The following is a 22827-nucleotide window of genomic DNA, read 5'->3' as shown; positions in this document are numbered from 1 at the left end:
GAGTTATTGGTATAATAGTAGTAGTATTAGTATCAAAAGGTAAACTGGACCTAAATGCATTCAAGTATAAAAAGTATATTAAGATAGTTGCTAATTGCCTCCTGAAAGTTTTTGACAGCAAGCAACCACAATGAAACAAAAAAGGGGAAAATCCCAAACCGTACAATGGGATTTTACTTGTTCTGAAGAAATTTCACCACCAGAAAAAAAAAACTTTCCTTTGTTCTTAGTTTTAGAGGTATTATACTCAGCACATTCGATCTAAATCGCCCTAAATCCTTCTAATGAGCATGTCATGTCTTTATGGGAAACAGTGTAATGTGGTAATAAGTACACTGACATCAAGCTAAATTGCTTAACTCTGGATGTGGACACCTGCCAGCTGAGCTCATTTTCAGTCCTGCGCCCCTGGAGGCAAAATTCAACCGTCAGTACTGCTCTTGTCAAAACGCTCGCTTTGACACCTCAAAATTCTTTTCCCGTCTCCCTTCCCATCCCCGCACATCCCACCGGAGTTGACTGTCTGTGACTACAAGCATACTATCCGACTGCCAAAGGCAAGTTGGTGCAACACTTTTTCCCTCACCCCCCAATAAACTTTTTTTTTTTTTTTTTTCTATTGCAGGTACTTTCTAACAAAGGGGGCTAATCCTTCATCGTCAACAAGGCGATGATACCAAGAGGGAGAAAAACAGACAGACAAAAGGAGAGACGAGGAAGTCAGAGGTGTTGATGAGCAAGAAATTGGGTAATGCAAACAGTAAGGGCTTGATGAGAGACTGATTGATGCCTTCATTCATTAGTTACTTTGTACAGAAAGCCAAGTGTGTTTTGTAGCATACCTGTTTAGAGGTGAGTTTTATCAAGGAGCCTTCATAGCCCTGAAAGAAAGAAAGAAAGAAAGAAATTTGATGTCAACAAGAAGATATTTTAGGTATTCTATCATGCAAATGTTGCAAGCCATATGAGTTTGTGCCAAAACATCACATAATAACACTTGCATTTGATAAAAGGTTCGACACATTCGCATTGAAGGGTCCCAGCTGACCAAGCTAGGTCGTTTCACGAGTCGAAGAGCTCTTATGAAGACCATATGGACTGACTGATGTGTTTTACCTGATTAATCGAGATTTACTGCTTTCATCACTCATGACATAAACCATTTACAGTACATACCATGAGCATTAACTAAGATCGAGATTAGCTGCATAGCACTTGTCCCATTATTCATTTTAACTGTGCCATTCAAGTGCATACTTAAAGGGCCATGGTCCAAAACACTTGCTCCATCTACATGCATTCACCTGAGCTAAACTCCAGGACTCTTTGTGGCTCTGACAAAGCGAAAGTTTCTGAGGTGAAGCAAATAGCTTTGTTTTTGTATCAGAGGCAGCGAGCCATTTTTCCATGAGACACACACACGAGCGCACACACACACACACACACACACACACACAAGCTTTTTGTGGATCAAGATGTGATTGAACCTCGGCTTTAGGAACACAGACACTTGAACCACGCGGGAGAGTTTCCATTGCCGTTTATTTCATCACCATTAATGGAGGTCCCATTGACTGCTGGAAAGAAAAGCTGCTAAGAATAGCAGCGGCCATCCATTTAAAACATACAAACATACCTTAAATGGTCTGAACAGGAGATAGAGCTCCCGCGGCTTAATATCCAGTGGAAGCCCACTGACGAATAGCGTTCGGACCTGAGGAAGACAAGAAAGAGATCATGTATTTTTCATTAACCTCCACTGGATATAAATACCCACCTTGCATACCTGACAGTAACAGATGAGGTAATGAGAAAAAGGACACAGAACATGAGTTGAATACTTCTCTGGGTTGGCTTTACACCAAAAGATAGACTTCTCAAACACTGATAGGAACGTCTTTCAGCTCAGCAAACACACTCACACACCCTATCACACACACACCTTTCTACAGTGAGTGTATTGTGCTCTCCCGTGTAATCTTCTGCCTGCTGTGTTTTATGGCGATCCTCCCTCGCAGCTCTAGCCTCTGTTTTACATTTGAACTTTTCAACTTGCAACTTGAGCTGCCATTGCTGGGGAATTACAATGTATAGTATATGTTAGCGAAAGAGAGACAAAAGGAAAATAAGTAATGTTGTGGTCCGTACTGAGCCTGAGAAGGTGGAAAAACACAGTGGGAGTAACGTGAGAGTGACTCTGAGTTTGTTTTCAGGCAAAGAAGTTCTTATCATTATTATTATGTGCGCTGATAGAGATGGAAATGAATGCTGTGTGATCACTGTAACGCAGGTAAAGTTTAGGTCAGTCAAAAGGAAATTTTATTGCTTTGGACAATGGGGAGTATAGTACAAATTAACTGTGAATTCAAATGCGACAAGTGCAGTTCAGCCCTGCCTGCCACTTTAATGTCAAAGAGATCAGTCTTACTAGGATAACACAGTTGCTAATGCAGAATATTTTTCTGTACAGAACTAAAGAAAAAAAAAAAAAAGAGGTGGTATTGATACTCTAATCCAACTCTCAGCAACAAAATTAATGAGGGTATTTCCCAAAATGTGTGCTCCTGTTCCTTCAGGAAACTGACGCTCTAAATGGTCTCTTTACTAATCACAGGTGGCAACGTGTCTTAAAGCACAGGGTTCTAATACTGTGGGTGCTCTCAGGACACACAGGCGCCGTTTGACTAACTGAATCCAAAGACCTCACAATCAGCAACCTGGCTGCCACGTCCAAAACGGCTCGCGTGAACGGCGACAGCTCTTTCAACATATGCAGACACATTAGCACCGGCGGCAGCATTTAATAAACACAGGCAGAGCAGCACTACGAGACACAGGTGCTGAGACGTCCAGTCGCAGCTCACGAATGCAGATCTGGTAACATTTTGGAGGCGATGAAACCGAAATTCTATTTGTTACATGTAATTGTAGATGTGCGTGTCCTTACTAAAGGGTTAGTTCTGGAAAGAGTTGTTAACCAAAGTATTTCTTACTCGAAACGACAACATGTGTCTTCTATTTTCACAACAGCTTAGTTTTTTTTTTAGATGTAATCTCTTCCTATGCTTTACAAAACAAAAATGAAAAATCTAAGAAAATGGCAGAAAGATATCTGGGTCAGATGTGGCATGATAGATAAATTGACATTTGTTTGAACAATTCAATTATACAAACAGGCACTAATGAATCTTCATAACTTGAATTATCGCCTAATTGAATGAAGACACCAAAATCAAACAATAGACTGTGCGCATCACACCGATTTCCAACACCTCCACCGTACACAGCCACATCAATACTGTGACAGTGGATTTGGATGAGTAATTTAATTATTTATTCAATATTCTGATTCTATTTAAGGCTGAAATGAGAATAAAACCGTGGGTATGCAATTACACAAAGTACATTCAAAGCTCCCAGATTCATTAGATAGTAGATTCACAACTCAGGGGACAAAGGAACTGCTGAACTAACACTACACCTCATTCCCACATGTAACCTGATACGCACCGCTGATGCCAAAGGCAGAGCAACACACAAACAAAGGAGCTTAGCAACTGGGGGGAGCAATAGCTGGAGAGTGCCAAACGGGCCATCCAGCCAAAAGAATCTCACCTCTGCGACTCTCTCACCTTCGCCTCTATCTTATCTTATCTGAGCCGAGCTGAACCCCGCGGGGCCGTCACTGGGCTCTGTCTCTGGCTGTTCTGTTTGAATAAACTCTTTTAGAAGCTCTCCTTATATGGACCTACACGAGGTGGGGGGGTGGGGGGGTGAAGAGTCAGAACAGGATGGTATCAATCAGACATGAGCAAGGGCAGTCACTGACAGCTGTTGAGGCTGATGAAGCTGTGGTGGTAAAAAGTGCAGTAAAAACTGAAGCTGTGCTGAAACGAAAAATACAATAAGGTGTTTCAGGAGTGGCTAACCCTGTCACAAAGACTGGTGTTAATACTGTAAAATTTTTATTAGGGAGTGGTTTCATTTTCATTGTTTTTGTTATTTCAGTGGATATCTTAATTGTTAAAGCTGCACACTCTCACTCGCTGCTGTTTAGAGGGCAGTAGTAGATAACATTAGTAATAATATGGGGTATTTCTACACGATAATTGCATAGACTACAGCATTGTCTCCAACAAGAGGTTGGCGCCCACATAAGAAAGTCTTAGTCATCTAACTCCCTTTCGCCAAGTTATCCAACATCCCATCTTTGATTTAACTCCCATCTTCAGTCAGCAGGCTAATAGAAACACACACGCAACGACGAGCCCTCTCAGAACAATGGGACATTCTTGGCACCGTCGAAACTCATTCCTAAGACGTCCTGACGTCAGCTGTTGTGATATATGATCGGTTCGCCGTGTGTCCGGTGTGGCGCTGGCTGCACACGCTGCATACGGGATGATTCACCGGCGAACGTGTCAACAGCTCTCTCTAGCAGACATCTGCTGTTGATTACAGTATCAGACTTTGTTCATGCTGCTTTGAGACCAGCTTGAAAAGGCAGGGAGTTGTAAACGCGCTGTCACCAGGTTAAGTGAGACATCAAATTTTCACGATGTAGTAAAAGAAATTGAAGGTCAAGCTAGTGGCTGAGCAGATTCTGCAGATAACTAGGAAAGCAAAGATAAACAATCTGCCACTGTTTTATTGGCGTTTAGAAGCATTGTTTTATTGGATCTTGGTGGGTCACATACCTACATTTCCATAGTACAGACTGACCTGGTATGGGCCTTGGAATCATTGACCATTTATGGCGTGCTCACACACCAACAAGCACACCGGCTTCGATCAAAAACAGCAGTCCCTACCTACCACAAGCCAGCTGAGTACTTCACAGCCGGCTACCAGTGCAGTTCCCTGGCAACGCCTTAGCGGAGCACAGCAGAGTGTGGAGCCCCGGGCCAAAAACATCACATCCTATTAAGGCCACTTCTGCAGCAAGTCCCAGGGGATCAATGCACCTCTAATCAGAGATCCTTGACTTCACAAGCCCCGGATGAGGTCATCACCTTATTGATACTCTATCATTGCACCTTAAAGGTTTGCTGGTGCCACCCTAAGCCTGAAGAGGGAGGGGGTGAAGGGTCTGCGCTCACAACAGCATTCAAAAAAGTGAGGCATTATCTCGGCGGACGACTCTGGTTTATCACAACTGGGGTCTTATTTTCAGATTGTTTATTGCTCCTATCTGTAGAGAATGGTTGGTATTATCGCTTATAGTAGTAATAGTTGTTGGATAATTCTCTGTCAATCAACAAATTGAATAATCAAACAGTTGTTTCTGCCCCACAGGAGACCCCCCATTACAAAAACCAGGGGAAGAAACTAAGTCATCCAGACTATTACACAGGTTGCAAACAAGCCAGCAGTTCAGTAAGATTATCCAAATAATCTCATTTGCAAATAAAACCCACCAAAGTGTGCAATAATGCCACAGCAACAAGTACGGTAGGTCAAATTTGAACCAGGAAGTCAGCCTGGATGTTTCCAACACACAAATTTGGGGAATCATTTTACTCTCCCCCTCCCTCTTTTCACAGAAAAATAAGATTTTCTAACCTGGAAAGCTGTTTCAAACCTGTCCGATGTGAGCGTTATGTTTCATACCCGTCTGACTGCTTATGTTTCTAGCCCTGTCTGACTTGTTTAGTGATGTTCTGAGATGTGAACTTTGCGAGTGCGATTCCACCGATAGAAACGATGGCCAAGCCTGGAAAAATAAGATCCAAGTCGTTATAAACCAATATTATTCTTTAAAACCAGATGAAGGAGCAAATTTACAAAGGAAGATAAATTTAGTATTGAGCTAAAAATATCAGCAACAGAATGATGTTTACTTTTTTTTTTTTTTTTTGCTTCACTGACGAAATGTCATGTAAAAAAAGTTTTCTTTGGCCCTGAAACCAAAAGACCAACCTTCCAGACAGCCTCTCCACTATCTAATGTCATAAAGTTTTAATTAACAAAGCCAAAACTGACAGCAACGATAACTGCCTGGGACACCATTCAAAACTTGCATTAGATTATTAATTATTTTAGATTTTCTCCAGGACAGAATGTAATTTGTCAGTCATTATAAACGCTGCTTGAATTGTCTAATGAAATGACCCAGGAACTTATTATTCATGTGTCATTTCTATTCCGCTTGCGTTGTGGACTTATACAATTTGTTACACCTATTGCCTGAAATGCCTCATTATACTCTGTGTGACTTTCTCAGATATGTGCTCCGACTTTAATTTAGTGCTTTTTTGACCGCTCGTTCTGGCTGCAATGAGGGACGCGACCTTGGTGCGATGTGAGATGATTACTACGCGTTTCTTTCTCCCTCCCTGTGTGTGTGAATGCGTGCGTTCGACAGCAAAGGTAATAGATGGAGGTCGAGCCAGATGTGGCAGGACAAAGCTCTAACCTTGTAGCCTTTAAAGAGAGCGTACAGTAGCGGCGATTACCTGCATTTGAAATTGAAAAGATAAAAATAAAAAAAGCTAAAATAAAATCCTTCACAGCACACCCACACTAGTTGCTTTCAAATCGACACACAAGTCTTGGTTGGTTGTGACCGAGCTAAAATCAAAGTCTACCCATAAGCCTGTGTGAGCTCAGGGCGAGTTGAGTTTTCTTGCATCAGTTGAGCGCCACGTTATTAAAAACAGTCTGACTGACAGACTCCCACACTCCTTTGCTATCGGAGTTGTCACTGCTCTGTGTTGGCATTGCTCTCCATCATCCTCACAAGTTTTTTTTTTTTTTTTTCCTCTCTACCCCCCCTCTTCATCTTCCGTGTCGGAAAACGTGAAGAGTGAGAGACTGCAGGCCCGAGAGGTGTCAAGCGACCATAAATGGATGACTCAGTTTGTCTGTTAATCGCCGAGGTTAAGCGGGTCAAGTTTCACATTCGGGGGTCAGGGGGTCACAGGTTAGGATCGGGTTATTGTGGAAGTCAAAGGTCAGCTGAGAGGTTGATCGCGCTCCGAACGTCACGACTGAACTCTGAGGAGCGTTTCTTTGTTTTTCTCTCCCTCTTTCTCTCACAAGTGCTCCGGACCAACAATTACGGCTCAGCGAGGGCCTGTAAATGTTCCAACAGGTTAACCTTTAAAAGACATTTAAAACAAATGACCTAGGAAAAGCAAGTAAGCGTCCACTTCACTGCGTTTTTCCTTCTCTTGCTCTTTTCTTCCTCTCTGCATAACAGTTTCCCTGCTTTTAAATTGAACACGGAAAAGAATACTCTCATGTCTTAATTACACATATGTGCACGTTCTTTCTTATCGGCCATTTCTGGTCTTTAAAAAAAAAAAGGTCTTGACGCGTGGAAGAGAGGAGCGACTCATTCACAGATTGTCAGCTGCACATCAGTTTGACTCCTTGGCTGTCAGCTTAGAGTTCATCAAAATCTTTCCTTCTAGTTCGTTCTCCTCTTCCCCTCTCTTATCTGATGAATCTCGATGAATGGACTTAACATTCCAGCGCGCTCATTAACGTGAACTAATCGGCCAAGTCCGTCTCGGCCTTTCCTGGACTCCCTTTGTTGCCGCCTGGCCAAGTGGACACCTTAAACTGTTTGGCTTTGAGGTTGGGTGGGCAGAGGGTTAAAGTGTCTGGTGCAAGTGGAGACAAAAACAACAGCAGATACTCAGTCACCCTCTGTGTCTCCATGAAGAAACATAAGCCTTTTGCTAATATGTTCCCTTTATGTGATGGGGCAGCTGTTCCTATGTGTTTATCGCTGACAGCACTTACAGATCCCTTATGTGGGGCTGTAAATAATGGTTATTTTGGATTGTAGAAATTGCCCATCACAACTTCCTGAAGCCCAAAAAGATGTCTTACCGTCCAACCAAAGCTCCAAATCTTAATGTTGCCAAATAAAAATAACTAAAAAGCAAAGAAAATCAGCATTTACTCACATTTGCAAAGCAAATTATCAAAGAATTACAAATTATCTTCTGCTGTTCAACTTTCAGCACTAATTGATTGCTGAATTTGTCTTTAGTTTAAAGCAAGACTGTAACTTTTGAAAGGGGGAATTATAGAATCTGCCTCAAACTAAAAAAAGTTGCATTCATAAAAAATAAAATTCACACTTCATGCTCAATTCAGTGCACACAGGGGGTTTTTCAGCTACAGCCTTACAAGATCTTTTATAACCAGATAATGTTAACTTTGATCTACTTACATACTGATACACTGCGTTTTAACATTTTAGCCCATGTTTGCCACTTATAGCCACAGTGGCAAATCATTTCTGCTCTCAACCATAATCATATTGAACTATAAAAAAAAAAAATTGGGACTGTGCAGTGGACTCACAAGAGAGAGAGCTAATCTCCTTTTCCTGGAAAAGTATGACATTACAGCCTACTACGGACAACATAACAAGAAATTAACCCCAGTTAGAGCATTTAAAGGGCTAATCCATCCACCTAATTTTGATTTTGGTCCCACTTTTTCAAGCTAATCTTGAGCGGTTTGACGTTGGACGGCCAACTCTTGCTGGCCAGCCAAAAGGCTGCTGGCACTCGGTTGGACATGTTTCTCCTTGTTACCGTTCTGCCTGCATCGCTCCTGTCTTTAGGGGCTCTTCCCACGACCATAAACGGTCCTTCTGTTCAGAGATCTCAGGGTCATACTTTCAGCGTATGGGGCGATAAGGGTTAAGGAGATTGTCTACTAGGACTAAAATGGGCACGAGAGAGAGCAGGATGAAAAAGAAGGGAGTGGTAGGAAAGAGGAGAAGAAGAGTGGCAAATTATAAACAGTACCAGGGAGGGAGGGAGGGAGGGAGGGAGGAAACGACGAGAGAGCAAGATAAAGAGAGGGAAGAAAAAGGGTGGGACAGACGTGAGGAAGGAGGGAAGGAAACGGAGGGGAAGGGAGATAAAAGTGAAGAGAGGGAGCGGGAGAGAAGGGGGAGGATGGGTGAGGGGACTAGAGAAAAGAAATGAGATGAATTAGAGAATTACTGACTGAAAAAGTGCAGAACAATAAAAGGAGCGTGAAGCCAGGTTCGGAGAAGTGACGCTGCACACTGTACAGTGGATAATTATAGCTTGTGAGTAAGCAATATTAAGTGGAGGTGACAGAACAAGCACATAAATACAGTATGACAAAGCAAGACAAGATGGCTGACGCTGTCTGGGCACAAGCACACACTTCCTACACTTGTGCAGCGTGTCGTTAATTACAAAGCAAACTCAACGTTGACAACTACGGCCTTTTAAGGAAAGCGGCGCCGTATAAGAGAGACTTCACTCGCCGCTGCTGGTCAGTTTTGATAGTTTATATATAGCTCTAGATATATATTCAAATATCTAGAGCAACTCTTTATCTCTGACTTTTTTTTCTTTTCATCTCACATCAGTCTAGCAGGAGCCTTTGCCAGCCGTTCCTGACGCTAAGCCTTGTTGTTGTCTTTTCAAATACCTCTTGTCGCACAGCTGACAAATGGCTAAGATAAGATGACAATTCCCCCCGCGCTTTTATAAATAAACTCCTACCTATCAGACGGCTAGATGGAGTAGGGTTTTGCTGTTTGTGTGAGCATGAATGGGTGTTTTTTTTTTTTTAATATGTATATTAAAATATATCTAATGGAATATCTGAGGTTAATCTGTGTCTTAATCTACCATAAATCTTAGCGTACATTGCTTTCAACAATCCGTGAAATTCTCTGCATGTTCTCCCTCTTGCCCTATCATGGCCACTTTACCCTCTAAGCTCCCCTCCGATAGCGTTTCATGTCACAGAGCGTTAATACATCTGCGTGCCCTTTTCATGGATACGTGCACAAGTACGGACCACTGTGCCCACACCGCTGTGCGACAGACCGGCGTGGACGTCCCTCCGCTCCGGCGTGCTTCTCCGGCAGCACAGCTCCCCACCTACATCTGTTCATGGAAAAGGTCACACCGGCCACATGACCTGCTATTTGAAGAGGACCTGGTGGATACCCAAAGCAGGCCAAGCACAATCCAATTACACCCGAGGGAGATACGCCACATTTGCTGAACTCTGCTTGAGTTATATTCTGTTCCTCTTTGGCCGCTTGTAAAGATCCACTTAAATGTTTACGGTCAGCCAGGAACTAGAATCAACAGATGTTTTACGAGGTGCTGTGCTGTTGAACTATGAATATGCTACTGAGCATGATTTTGAGTAAAACAGTTTCACCCTGCAGAGGACACAATAAGAGGCTAGATGATCAGGTGTGGTTTGACGGTGGACCTCCAACGTAGAGGAGGCTGGGTAGGTCTCCGCTTAAATAAACACGACTTGGCTTGGGGGGAAATTGACAGCAAGGAGGCTAAAGGTCAAGCTTAGTCTGGTGACTTGGTTAGCCATGATACACTCCATGTAGTCACAACCTGTACTGCACCTCTCTCCCTTCACTGTGTACTGTGCTTCAAATAAATATCTATTTTCAATCCAGATTAAACCGTGTTTATATAAACTTGGCCTGTAAAATGTAAGAAAATAGGGATAGAAAGTGGCCGTTCTGATCTCCACAAGCCTCAGGCAAAATCATCTTATTGTTGCTTTGTCCAAAACACAAAGACATTCAATTTGCAAAAATACAAAACATATAAAATCAGCAAATCTTTACATTTGAGACACACTCTTAAGCTTGATAGATGCGACTTATGTGATTAAATAATGATGCACATTTGGGCAGCAACTTATTAACAGTGACATTATCAATCCAATCCTCACAGTTTAGAAGTTGGAACTGGGGACTGTTTGGTTTTGGATTAATTAATTACCTAAATAGCTGTTGATTAATTGTCTGACCGATTAATTAACTAACCATTTTGGCACTAAAATACGTACATAAGATCTTGATATGATTAACTTTTGGTGAACCGGGCTCGTTCCTTCACTGCATGGTCTCTGTCATGACTTGTTACCTTCCTGATAACACAAACTTGTCTGGAATTTGTCACCTCACCTCAGTCACCATGAATATACTTCACTGTCTTCACAGTTAAGACTGAGAAAAATATTCAGAAAAAATATGAAACTGTTCAGCTGCAACCATCTTCACTTTTTAGAACATCAAATCAAAGCCTGAGGACCCCTCCAGGGCTCTTGTCCATACAAGGCATGGAAACCACAGCCGCTCCGAACGTATCTTTGACGTTCCCCATGTAGGAGACGGTGTGTCACCTCGACTACATCAGTGGCCTTTGAGTGCTGCTGTGTGTGAAAGCATCCAGAGCACCTGATAATAAAGCTTATCGAACCAGCTTGCGAGATTAGCTGCTGCCGCGCCTGAAACCTGCATACCTCGTCTGCAGCAGCACCATGTTTGGCGAGCGCCGGTCTGCAGAAGATAAACATTAAGCATCGTCAAGCTTTGGTGTACAGTGACGATGGCGTGTGAGGTTGGGCAATGAAGCAGGCATGAGAAGTCAAGCTCGCTATGGCGCTTTACTGGTGCGAATCAGTGATCCATTGAGTCGCTTACTACACTGTGCAAGAGGAAGGGAGCATGTGAGAGTCACACCAGAGAGGCTGTTAAACTTTGGCTCTCATAAGGTCGTAGTTTATGGTTACTTTAGTGCTGTTAACCACACAAAACTGCTTGGCATTTTACAGTTAGCGCTTTTGTGATCTCTGTGGATGTTTCTGCACGGTACACTGGGATGGAAAAAGTGTCAAAAGGCTTCAACACCAACGTTAGACGTCACTTAATCATCAGTAAAGAGTGTGTATTGTAATTCTATTCAACTCTACTTCTGTGACCAGAAACTCTTTGTGAATCGCGGAAAAAGTGCAAGTCATACGCCAGAATTAGTTATTCTTAGTGTGTTTTTGTGTGAATATACACACCTGCCAGCAAAAGTGTGTGTGATTGCACCTTTCCTTGCCTGCACCTATATGTGAGTGTGAATGTGTGTGTGTGTGTGTGTGTGTGTGGTACAGTCTCTCCAAAAACTTGCTCCCCTGCATACAACACACATCATTACACAAAAGATAAAGTGGCGCTGTCTAACCTTACTTTAATTCACCAGAGTAAATTTAAGTCTGGATGGCTTCCAAACATTTCCACAACCATTAGATTCCTCTGGCCATTACTCTCTCTGTCTCCCTGTCTGCCTTTTACACAATGCAAAGGACGACTCCCGTCTGGTCCTCCTGCTTGTGGACATCACAGATTTTCATACTTATTTGCTAGTTTAGACATTTATTTATCAAATAAAGTAGAGCTGCGGTGATTAATCTAAATTACTGTCAACTAAAATTGACAATTCAAAGTTAATCCCAGAGCCAATGATGATGCCTCCAGATTGCTTATTTTGCCTGACGACCCATCAATAAGTCAAAAATCTTCAATCTAGTATAATAGAAAAGCCGCAAATCTGCAAATGAGAGAAACAGGAACTAAGAAATGTTTGGAACTTCTGCCTGAGAAGTGAATGAGGTAATGAACTGATGATCAAAATAGTCGAAAAGTCATTTTCTGTCCATCAGGTGATGTTGCTTGAATTGTCCTCTTGGGCAAAATGAGAAGGAACCATTCCTCACAAAGCAAAACAAGCTGAAATGATTAGTTTATTAATCAGTCAAGCAACAGAAAACTATCAAAAACTATTAGGAGAGAAAAAGGGCTGAAACTGTGTTATATATGACCTGGGATTGAATACCTCTGAGACATGTGCTGGGCTCTGAAACACCACTACTATGAGGACAAAGCGAACGAAGCTCAAAGCTGAAACTCTCCATCAGGTCTTTACCGTTTAACCCGTCTGTGTGCTGCTACAGTAACTCCCTGCAACCAGTAAGTGGACCAAATATGGCATTACATCAGGCTGCGTATGACTGGCTATTCAGTTACAAAGTGACGAACAGCACACTGAGGCGTAATCAAATCACTCCAAGACAAATATCTGATATAATCCGATATACCTTCCTTACATCACTTGGCTGCAAAAGTGTGGGCCTGTGAAACAACAAGTCTGTTATTTGAATAGAGATACCTTCGTGCCAAAGAAAATCACCCCCGTGCTAAGGGCACCACTACAAACTTATTTACCAAGAAGGAGATGTGCTGGATCCAGATTGTGCAACGTTCACAGGAGGAAGGAAAAGACCGGGCTGTTGTCCAGCACGTTAGCGAGAAAATACATTTTTACAGAAAGAGAAACTGAGAAACTGAACACATCACCCCACTTTCTGGACATCAGGACATCCGGACATCATTTTGGTGTGTTAATATGGAAGTCGTATTAGTCGTATTATGACTACTCTTGCCTGCCCGTAATGTCTGGGTTACACAAAGTTATTGCCTACATGTTGCAGCAGCAGTTGTTTCAAAACTGATTTGCAGTTCGGCTCATAATTCAGTGTTTTCAGTGTTGTGTTCAAGTGCAGCTTTCGTCTTGAAGTCAGGTAAAATATCAATATCTACAACACACTCCAGAGTTACAGTGAGGGTTCAACTGTTTGTTTTTTTTTTCTTTTCTCTGTACACCTTACTGTAAATCTTAAGAAACATGGCTGAGCTTTGCTGCGACATGGCTACAATGTGAGTGAGCTAGGTTACAAAGAAAAAACCAAAAAAGAAGAAACATTTAAGGGTAAAAAATATATATATATATATAGATGACAGGTGCGTAATTTATATGTGAGTGCACCCTGCAGTAGGTCTCATAATATAGCAGCAACAGTGTCAACTTTTACAAGTAAAAACTGGGGTTTTATCACAGGAAATGCTGCGGGAGAGAGTCCCAGACGCGTTTAACAGCTTGGGGAATGTCATAAGGTTATTACACTGGTTCTTTAATGGGGGGGAAAGTAGGTAGAAACACCGTGTTAGCATGAAGCTTTTAGCGTGAGTTGCTGTAGTAAGATGTCGCTATGGGAGCCGGTAGTAACCTACCTCCTCTTCGTGGTTGGTGAATTCACTCTGCTCGTTTTCTTTCTCGGTTTTGTTGTTATTCATTCTGACTCTTTTGACGCCTTCACTTGCACTATCTTCTCTTGCTTCCTCTTCTTCTTCTGTGGTCTTCCGTTTCTCTGTCGCTCCCGTCTCCTTCTTCTTCTGCTGCTCCAGGACCCAAAAAGCACCCAGTCCGAGTGCGGCCGCTGTCCCGCTGACCGGAGCTCCCCGCTAGTTCGGCCGCATCAATGAGCAGCGGCGATCATCTGGTTTAAGGCGGGAGGGAGGTGTTTCTGAGCGGGCAGGTATTCCTCAGCATTCCCTGGAAAGCTTCTCCGGAGGCTCTGGCTGCTGTTCCCCAAACGCAACACAGTGAAATGTTGAGTGGACTGCGCCGCAGGCAAACTTCTCTCCTCATCTCCGGGTGAGGGAGGGAGGGAAGGAGGGAGGGATGGATGGAGGGATGGAGGGAGGGGTTTAGGGTGGGGTGGAGGGTGGGATGCACCGTCTGCTGGGCTCTAACAAGTTTTATCAAGTGTGCTGAGTGACAGTGGAAAATCAGTGCCAATCAACCAACCAGCCTTTTGTACCAGCTGGATGTTATTTTAGTCGCTGCAACATTCCTGAAATATTATTATGACAGCGTGGTGTCTATTGTGGATTATATGGTTAGTGTGTTATTATTCTGCCTGCTTTAATACTCCCATACAGAGGCCGTTTATAATGTAATGTATATGTGAAGTCAGCTCAGGACTGTATGTAGGGTTTTTTTTGTTGTTTTAAAGAAAAAAAAAAAAGTGTGATCAGACATCAAAATACAACTTCCCCCATCCCAAAATATTGGAATGTGCCAATTAGATAGCTGTTTGTGCATTTGGTGGTTGCCCTCAACTTAAATTCCTCAAATTCTCAGAAAAAATACTTGACTTTGGTGTCTGTTTGTGCCATCTTTGAGCCAGATGTGAAGTTCACAGTGATCTGACATCCGTTTTGTTGGTATAACTGTTGTTTTCATTTTCATTTCATTTTTTGACCCTGTTTTCCTGTTTAATACAGTTTGTAGCATTCCATAGCTACAGTCCACCAGCCTAGGGATGGAAATAAGCTTACCTGGTAGGCCTACACTGTGTCTCTTCCCTTTGTTTGGGACCTTTGTCTACATGGTAGACAGAAGAAAATACATTGTATAAGATATATTGCGATATTAGTGCTCTGCTGTTCATTAATGATTAGTCTAAATTCTAATTGAATTGCATCCATCTAAGCTTGGTATGACGGGGGTTATAAATTTGTCAAATTATTAACGACATGACTCATGTTGCATTAAGGTTTTTTAATTTAAGAGTCATTTTTGATGTGATTAATTTAATTTAATTTAATTCATCTTAGTGTTTGTATTTTACCCAGTGCTTTCTCTGGATCAATCCAGTCATGGTTTTCTTCATTCACTCGGTTTTACTCACCTGTTGAAGGGTCGCAAATTATTCTATATCTTAACACGCTGACTGTTTAACCTTTGACCGAGCTGCATTACATACCATGATCGTCCATCATAAATCTGAAATCACATGATGTCTTTTCATCCTGCACGCTCAGGAGAATATTCTCTTTCTCCCCCTGTCTCAGCCCCTTGAAATGTAGCACTCAGCACAATCCATCATCTGTAAAGACTCACACTTATCAACCTTTAAATAAATTTCACGTGGTTCTCGGTTTATCATCTCAAGGCCCCTCAGTAGTTTTGTGGTTTCAGGCAAATATTTCCCCTCAGACGTCACTGATACACCCATTTCTGTCTAGATTTACAGTGACCGTGGCAGGGCGTGCATCGTAAAGAAGTACTGGAGACAACACCTGTAAATTGCTCGAGATTTGAATATGATAAGCTCCACTAATCCACTGCGAGACTATGTGATTTATGACCTTTAAGTGGGGAAAGAGCCAGACCCTGGAGCCATGGAAGTGATGTCTCAACAACAGTGAGCAAACACTACAAAGTTTAGTGACACACACCTATTATTGTCTACAGTGCAGGCTGCGAAACAGCCTTAAAAGCAGCGATCAGGTGACGAGGCAGCCTTGAATGCTGCTGCCCCCCCCCCCCCCCCCCCTCCATCCCATTTCAAAACATTTATTTTGAGCAACTGCCTCACTTTGTATCTCTCGTTGAAAAGTTCAGGAGCTGACAGTAGCTCGGTAGTGGAGACTTTGACTATACGTTGCATGACATTTATTGCACAGGACAGAAGCTCGCATTTTATGACAGCCAGTGCAGAAAACAGAGCGAGTCGTTTTTTGCTGAACTTGCACCTCAAAAGCAACAAAAGAAGGAAAAACAGTCATCGTGGATCGGTCGTAGAAATTTCTGCTCTTTCCCCTCTCAGATCATGTCTATATCAATTACACTGCATCTGAAGCATACACAATGAAGACGAGAAATGGCAGATTCTTTTATGCTGATGAGAAGCAGTTTGGGATGGGTAGAGAGGGAGGAGGGTCTTGGAGTCTTCGAAGCAGATAAAAATGGAAATGTTCCCCTTGCTGCTCAACACCCCTGTATCAAAGCTTCCTGCTGGAGTCTGGGGAGCGAGGAGGGGGAGGAGAGTGTAGGAAGGAGGAGGAGAGGATGGGAGGAGGAGGAGGAGGAGGAGGGGAGGGGGGGGGGGGGAGATGTCCCAGCTGTGTTTGACAGGTCTCAGGGCTGAGCTGTGTGGTCTGATGCTCAGAGAGGGAGGGTGCCCCCCACAAAAACACACACACACACAGACACACACACACACACACAGAGGGGGGCGGGGAGGGAGGATGAGGAGCAGCTAGGAGACAGTCTGGTCACGGTGTCCTGGGCAACTTGTCAGCAAGCTTTGACACAGTCCAGCCTTACATGAAGATATCTTTGTGTTATCAAGAGGATTTTACCATTTTCTTTAATGTGGGTGTCCAATCAGGGTTGTTGATAAATGTAGTCAATTAAGGAAACACTTATCTCTTGACTGAGAAAGCAGAGTTCTGTTGCTGTAAATCTGTTGGTCCACCAGGTCACAAGTGCCATCATTTGACGTAGCTGGTGTCCTGAAAGAACTGCAGGCTATTTTAGCGTGGATTTCTGATCTGCACTTCTGGCTAACTAGGGGGTGCACTTTAAGTGCCAAAAGAAGCTAAAACTTGACAGTTTCATCAGCACCATAAATGAAAAATAAGCAGTAAAACTATGGCTAACAAGATTTCTGAATGGTAATGAACCTTGTGTGCGTGTCACTAGACAGACTGACGCCTTGACGAATGGAAATCTGAAAAAGTGAAATTTAGACTCTGTTAAAAAGGACTGAAAGAAATGTAATTTCATAGTGATGTGTTTGAAAGTAGTTTGCAATTTGCATGTTAAAATTTCTTTTCTAATATACTACAATATGAATCTATTGCTTTACTACCTGTTCATCACATTATATGTATGTAAAGTACAGTAGTAGAGAACTGAAGATGAAGGATGTCCTCTGTTGGAGAGTCCTTTATGTGTTTTGGCCCATAACAGATGTGCATAAAAACAAATGTAATAAATTAATGTAGAGCCTGCCTTCCTCTGCCCCCGACCACTCCTTCGTTTGAATCAGAATTTCAGTAATGGATTTTTTCTAAAGAAGAGTGAAAAAAATTATTCATGCAAATATAATGGTTTATTTAGATCTCCCTCTTGTATCTCAAAAATAGAGGACCAACTTCTGTCTCTCAGGACCATCCACCTCTGGTATAAACAGACTCTGAAGCTAACTTCGCCTAGCAACATTGAGGCTTTAACAACCCGTAATGCAAAACTATTTGTAGAAGCCAAAGTACAAGTGGGTGGATTTTTTTTTCCACTTATGGACAGAGCCAGGCAGGTTATTTCCCATTGTTTCTTTGTGCTAAGCTAAGACTTAGAACCAGAAATCTGCTGCTGCCCAGTTACCAAGCATATGAACTATAAATAAAGAACCTTTGCTGAAACAAAAGCAGGATTGAAGATTGAGAGACAAATCTGATTATCAGACATCGTCTTCTGGATCAGTGACTCATAGCTAAAAGGCCAGCTTGATATGAGCACCAAAACAAGAATCTATCATGACACAATGCCAATGTATTGACCAGGGGTGGATCCCTGAGGGAGGACCCCCGCGGGTCTTGCAATCCTCTTGGTCGGCAGTCAGATGACTCAAACATGATGTGTTGTCTCATCTCTTCCTCCTCTCACTCTTTCTTTATATTCCTGCAGCTACTCTCCACAGTTACTAACTTCCTCTACAGCAAGCAACAACAAAAAAAGAAAGAAAAAAGTGGGAGGACAATGTTGCAATCCATCTAGGGGTCGCCTGTAACAATAAGCAAGCTTGTAGACCTGACAGCAGCTCTGGGTTTGGCAGACCAACACACTTCACCCTTTTGAGTGATGTGTGGTAAGTGGCTCTCATTGGGCTCAGAGCCAGGCCATTCCATTCCTTTGACTTACTGATACAGCGTTCCTCCCTTATGCTTAGTGGCCTTTGATCTTACTTTAAGATCACCATTGAGCAATTTGTGGTCAGATTGACCCGCTTTAATTGGCCATCAGAGGCTTGGTGCTTTGTTTTAGTTTGCTCAGTCTTTTTCAGTGGCTTCTTCACAACCACAACTTACTCAAGCAATGACAATACCAATACCAGTTAAATGACAATAACAGCAGTGCTTCTTGAAGTTGGTTATGTAATTGTCTAGGTTCTTCTTTTTCCTTTTCCAGTGACATCTGTACAGTCTGAAGTTATCTCCTTTAGGGATCCGTTTGCTTCGATATATTTTCCTACATTTTAACAAAGCCATGCTAACAGCTCTGTGAGGCTGTCAGCTGTGCTTTGAGCTAAATGCTGCTGTCACCATGCTAATATTCTTACAACAACAATGCTAACATACAGGTATAATGTTTGCAATGTTCACAATCTTAGTTTAGAGTGTTCGCATGCTAATATTTGAGAATTTTAGCATGCTAACATTTGCTAATATTTGCTAATTAGCGCTGAACATACAGCTGATGGTGATGACAATGTCATTAGTTTCACTGGGATTTGCTCGTAAACCAAAGTTTGGACAAATTAAATTTTTGACCTGATGATGGCACTAGATAGAAATTCAAGGAACTCAAGGAATTGTTACAATTCATCCTGAAAACGACAAGACACGCAACATCAATTTCATGGCAATCCATTATATCCATAATAAAAACACCCCAAAAAGCAAGTGCAACTGAAACACGCTGCAATGTAAGTGAAGTGCTCCAGGCCTCTAGGGGGAGCGCTGAGTGGAACAGCTTGTTTTCCACCAGAGAGAAAGAGACTTGTCTTTTTTTTTACATTTGGCCTTTCACAATGTCATAACGTTTGCTGTCAACTGTATTTGTGTTGGCTTCCTGCGGCACGTTTTTTCATTTGCAGTGCATTGAATTTTCATATAACTTTGTGAATTGGCATTGTTTTTGAAACTGCCACGCATTTCTCATAATGGAAATAACTTTGTCCATTACAGTGCATTTGCCCTTTTCAGCCACTGTACTAAGCCCACACCTCTAAACTGGGTAAACATTTGAGCCAAAGCAAACCAGGATCCTTAATTTAGTTCGGTTAGTAAAGTCTTCCGGTTTATCACTAAGACAGTTATGTGCTGAGTTGAGTGTCTTCATATCAGTGTACACATTCTATTATGCTGTGGTTACTGTCAATCACCAAACACCCACAGGAAGAAATGCAAGCCTCTGCCAGGAAATAATCCCTCAAGAACATGTCGCCTTTCGAACGTTAGTGCCCTTTTTATCTTGGGTGTCTTTGTTAGTGAGAAAAGAGGAAAAAGTGAAGTTGATATTTCAAGAGGGCCAAAAAGTCCAAATTGATGAGTAGAATCATCTTAATCATGAGTTGCTGCTGTCCTTTATCATATTTCCTCTGTTCGACCGGCTCAGAGAAAGAGAATGCAAGAGCTCTTGTGATTAACTGGGCTGCATTACTGAGTAGTGAGGTAGAACGTGCGTTTATCCTCAAGGGCACAGCCGGGGTCGTCAGGTGAAGCCGTGTGTTAAATCTGACAAGTCACGAGATGGAAACCTGCTCTGAACAAAAATAAGAGCTTGACTGACAAAGCCACCCTTCTGTCCTCTCGTGTATGGAAAGACCCGTAGTTGTGTCAAGGCACAGAAACACAAGAAAGAGGCCCAGGTCTGTGTCACTAGACTGTACTATAGGCTTTCATGGTTCAGCGGACAGAGGAAGGGTTGAGTAGAGAGCAGAGACCACGCTAAGTATGTCTCCTAGGCTTGAATTCCCAAATGTTGACACAGGCCTATGTAATGGACAGTAATGTTCCCTTTGAATGATGTTGAGTGGTCCTAAAATGACTTGAAGCAGGTCAAAGGGAAGTACGTAAAGATATATCTTCTCTTTTGTTGTGCAGTGGAACCAATAAAAGGTTAAACTAAAACCCGGCCTCTGAGGTCTTTGTCTTTCCCACTGCCTTTAATCTTTATTGAGCAATGTGTAACAGAAAAAAGAGGTCATTTGCTTTCTGTAGTTTCATTTGAGCTGCAGAACTATTCGTATTGACTTTTACTTGCAGTGAATTTAAATCTTCTGTCTTGCGTTTGTGATGTCAGGTTTTTGTGGAGTTACCATTTTATGTTATCACGTCATTAGTTTTTATGATACGTTGTTTTGCAGTTAAAGTCAGAGGATCACCAGACTCTTTAGGATTCATCCTCTAGGGCGTATGGATATCTATATGAATTTTCATGGCAATCCATCGAAACAGTTCAGCTCAGAAATTTCAGTCTGGACCAAAGTGGTGGTCCGACTGACCGACGATGCCTCAGAGCCGTGCTGCGAGTATAGCTGAAAAGACATCACGTCCACTGTTTCAGGGTCCCCTGCTGTGATTAAGATTAGGATTGCAATGGAACTCACTGCGACCTATAGGTCACATTTCACTTTTCAAAGGTGGAGTGGACCTGGATGCAAAGGTCAGCTGTCAGAAAGCCTTTATCCTCTAAAACCAACTGGTGGCCTGTTGGACCATGACTGACTGCAGTGGACTACACTAAGACTTACAGTAAACTGTATGTGCTGCAGAAAACACAAATCACACAGAAGAACACAAGTGTTATTTTTTCAAACCTTTTTTATATAGTTGTAATTTGCTGTTTCTAAATGTTGAAGAAATATGAGTATACCTGTGTTTCAGTCACATTTTTACTGCAGCCTCCTTAGTATCCAGCACATGTACTACAAGCTACAATCTCATGCTTCCTTCTTTGTTTATGATAAGATATTATTGACTCTTCAGAGAATGCTGCATAATGTAGCAAAGGCCAAATATTGACTTGAGATAATCTCTTGAGAAGAAAAGCACATACCACTGCAATGTACAAAAGTGTGCTTTAACAAACGAGTGGGAGCTGGATAATTCAGTTTCACAACTGTACAGTAAGAGAGAGGTATAAATAACTGCTTCCAAGTATAGAACAACATTTGAACTTCCTCTCAAATTTCTGCCACGAGTTGCTATCATCATAGCCATTTTGCCTCTCTAAAAACCCACTGCAGATTAAAAGGCCACACTTGCCCCCCATGAGGTCCTTGTCAGTCTGCACATCCGTGCAACTGTGCCCAGCATGTGTCTTCCTTGTCATATTAAAGTAAACTGACGCTTTGGCAACACCCCAAAATAAAAGTGATGGTGGTGAAGGGGGGAAAAAACAGAAGAAGTGAGAACGGAAAGGAGCCTAGACATGGCCCCGGCTGCACTCCACTGCTGAAATAATTAGCCCCTGGTTGATGCGGGCTCCTCGTGGGACTCCACCGTGACATGTTCAAATGAGTATTGGCAGTGTGCGACACCAGCTGTGGGCCTCCTACAGGGAGCTGCTGTACTGTGCAGCGTTCTGCCCACTGAGCGCAACTCAAACCTTTTAAAACCTGAAGCAGCAGCAGCAGCAGCAGCAGCCTTGAGCTTATTTTACAGTTACAAGGGTTTAAAAGAAACAACTGTTAAATGTGACATCTGCACTTTTTCTGTCAGGTGTTTCAGGCAGTTTCAGGCACCGCACACACACACACACACACACACACATATATATATATATATATATATATATCCACGCTTAAATCCATGAGGCTGTGGCACAGATGGGAGCACCACCCAAGGGGCTCAGATGTGAGGAGGGGGGCACCAGGGATTATTCTGGCCCATGCTGCAGTGGAAATACAAGTTGCAACCACACCCATGTCAATTACAATAAGCCAAGCATTGTGTGTAATTCCCACTGTACCCAGGGCACCAATTTGGCAAACCCTGGCGGGAAGGTGCAGGACTGGCAACCCACCGAATCCAAGATGGGGACTACCACACCCAAAGTTATCTTTTTGGGCGTTGTCTTTGCTCAGTAATTGCACTTTTTAACTGATAAATCGGCTTACAGTCACAGTCACTGATCACGTCATTTTTAGGAGCTATTTTTAGCCTATAAACTTGATTTTATGACTATTTTTAGACAAAAAACAAGACTATATAGATATTTTTAGTAGTATTGTGAATAAATTCTCTTTTGATTGGACATTTTGTATCATCTGATGAAACAAAGCCTTCAGAGGCAGTAAAGAGAGTGCACAGACAGCTGCTCAGCAGTCCCTCCTTGTGGTCAAAAATAACAAGATATAAAATCAGCACTTACAGAAATACAAGCCTAAATGCAATCTTTATTAGAATCTTTTTTGCAATAACTCTGATTCTTGGGACAATTATAAATATAGATAATTGCTTAACATAATAAATGACACAGGAAATGTACAATTACAGGTCCAATTTATATCATAAATAATCTAAATATTGATCTGAAAGCAAAAGTGCAAAACCAAGAATTGTCACATGTTGAGAAATGACGGCATTCCTCA

The 22827-nt window shown here is 42.3% G+C and overlaps 1 protein-coding gene across 2 annotated transcripts in view; it reads right to left on the bottom strand.

Moving 5' to 3' along the window:
* The window catches only part of LOC139222735 (uncharacterized), a 43107-nt gene that overhangs the window by 18430 nt on the left and 1850 nt on the right, over positions 1–22827 (bottom strand). For both annotated transcript variants that reach the window (XM_070854581.1, XM_070854583.1), the window contains exons 8-10: positions 13889–14044; positions 1637–1714; positions 843–881 (exon numbers count right to left, since the gene is read on the bottom strand). In XM_070854581.1, the coding sequence (XP_070710682.1) occupies positions 843–881; positions 1637–1714; positions 13889–14044 (273 nt within the window). The remainder of the gene's footprint in view (positions 1–842; positions 882–1636; positions 1715–13888; positions 14045–22827) is intronic.

Source organism: Pempheris klunzingeri, chromosome 23 (genome assembly GCF_042242105.1).
Source record: "Pempheris klunzingeri isolate RE-2024b chromosome 23, fPemKlu1.hap1, whole genome shotgun sequence".
NCBI lineage: Eukaryota > Metazoa > Chordata > Actinopteri > Acropomatiformes > Pempheridae > Pempheris > Pempheris klunzingeri.
The sequence above is the reverse complement of the archived record's forward strand: the minus strand, read 5'-3'. Positions and strand labels throughout refer to the sequence as shown.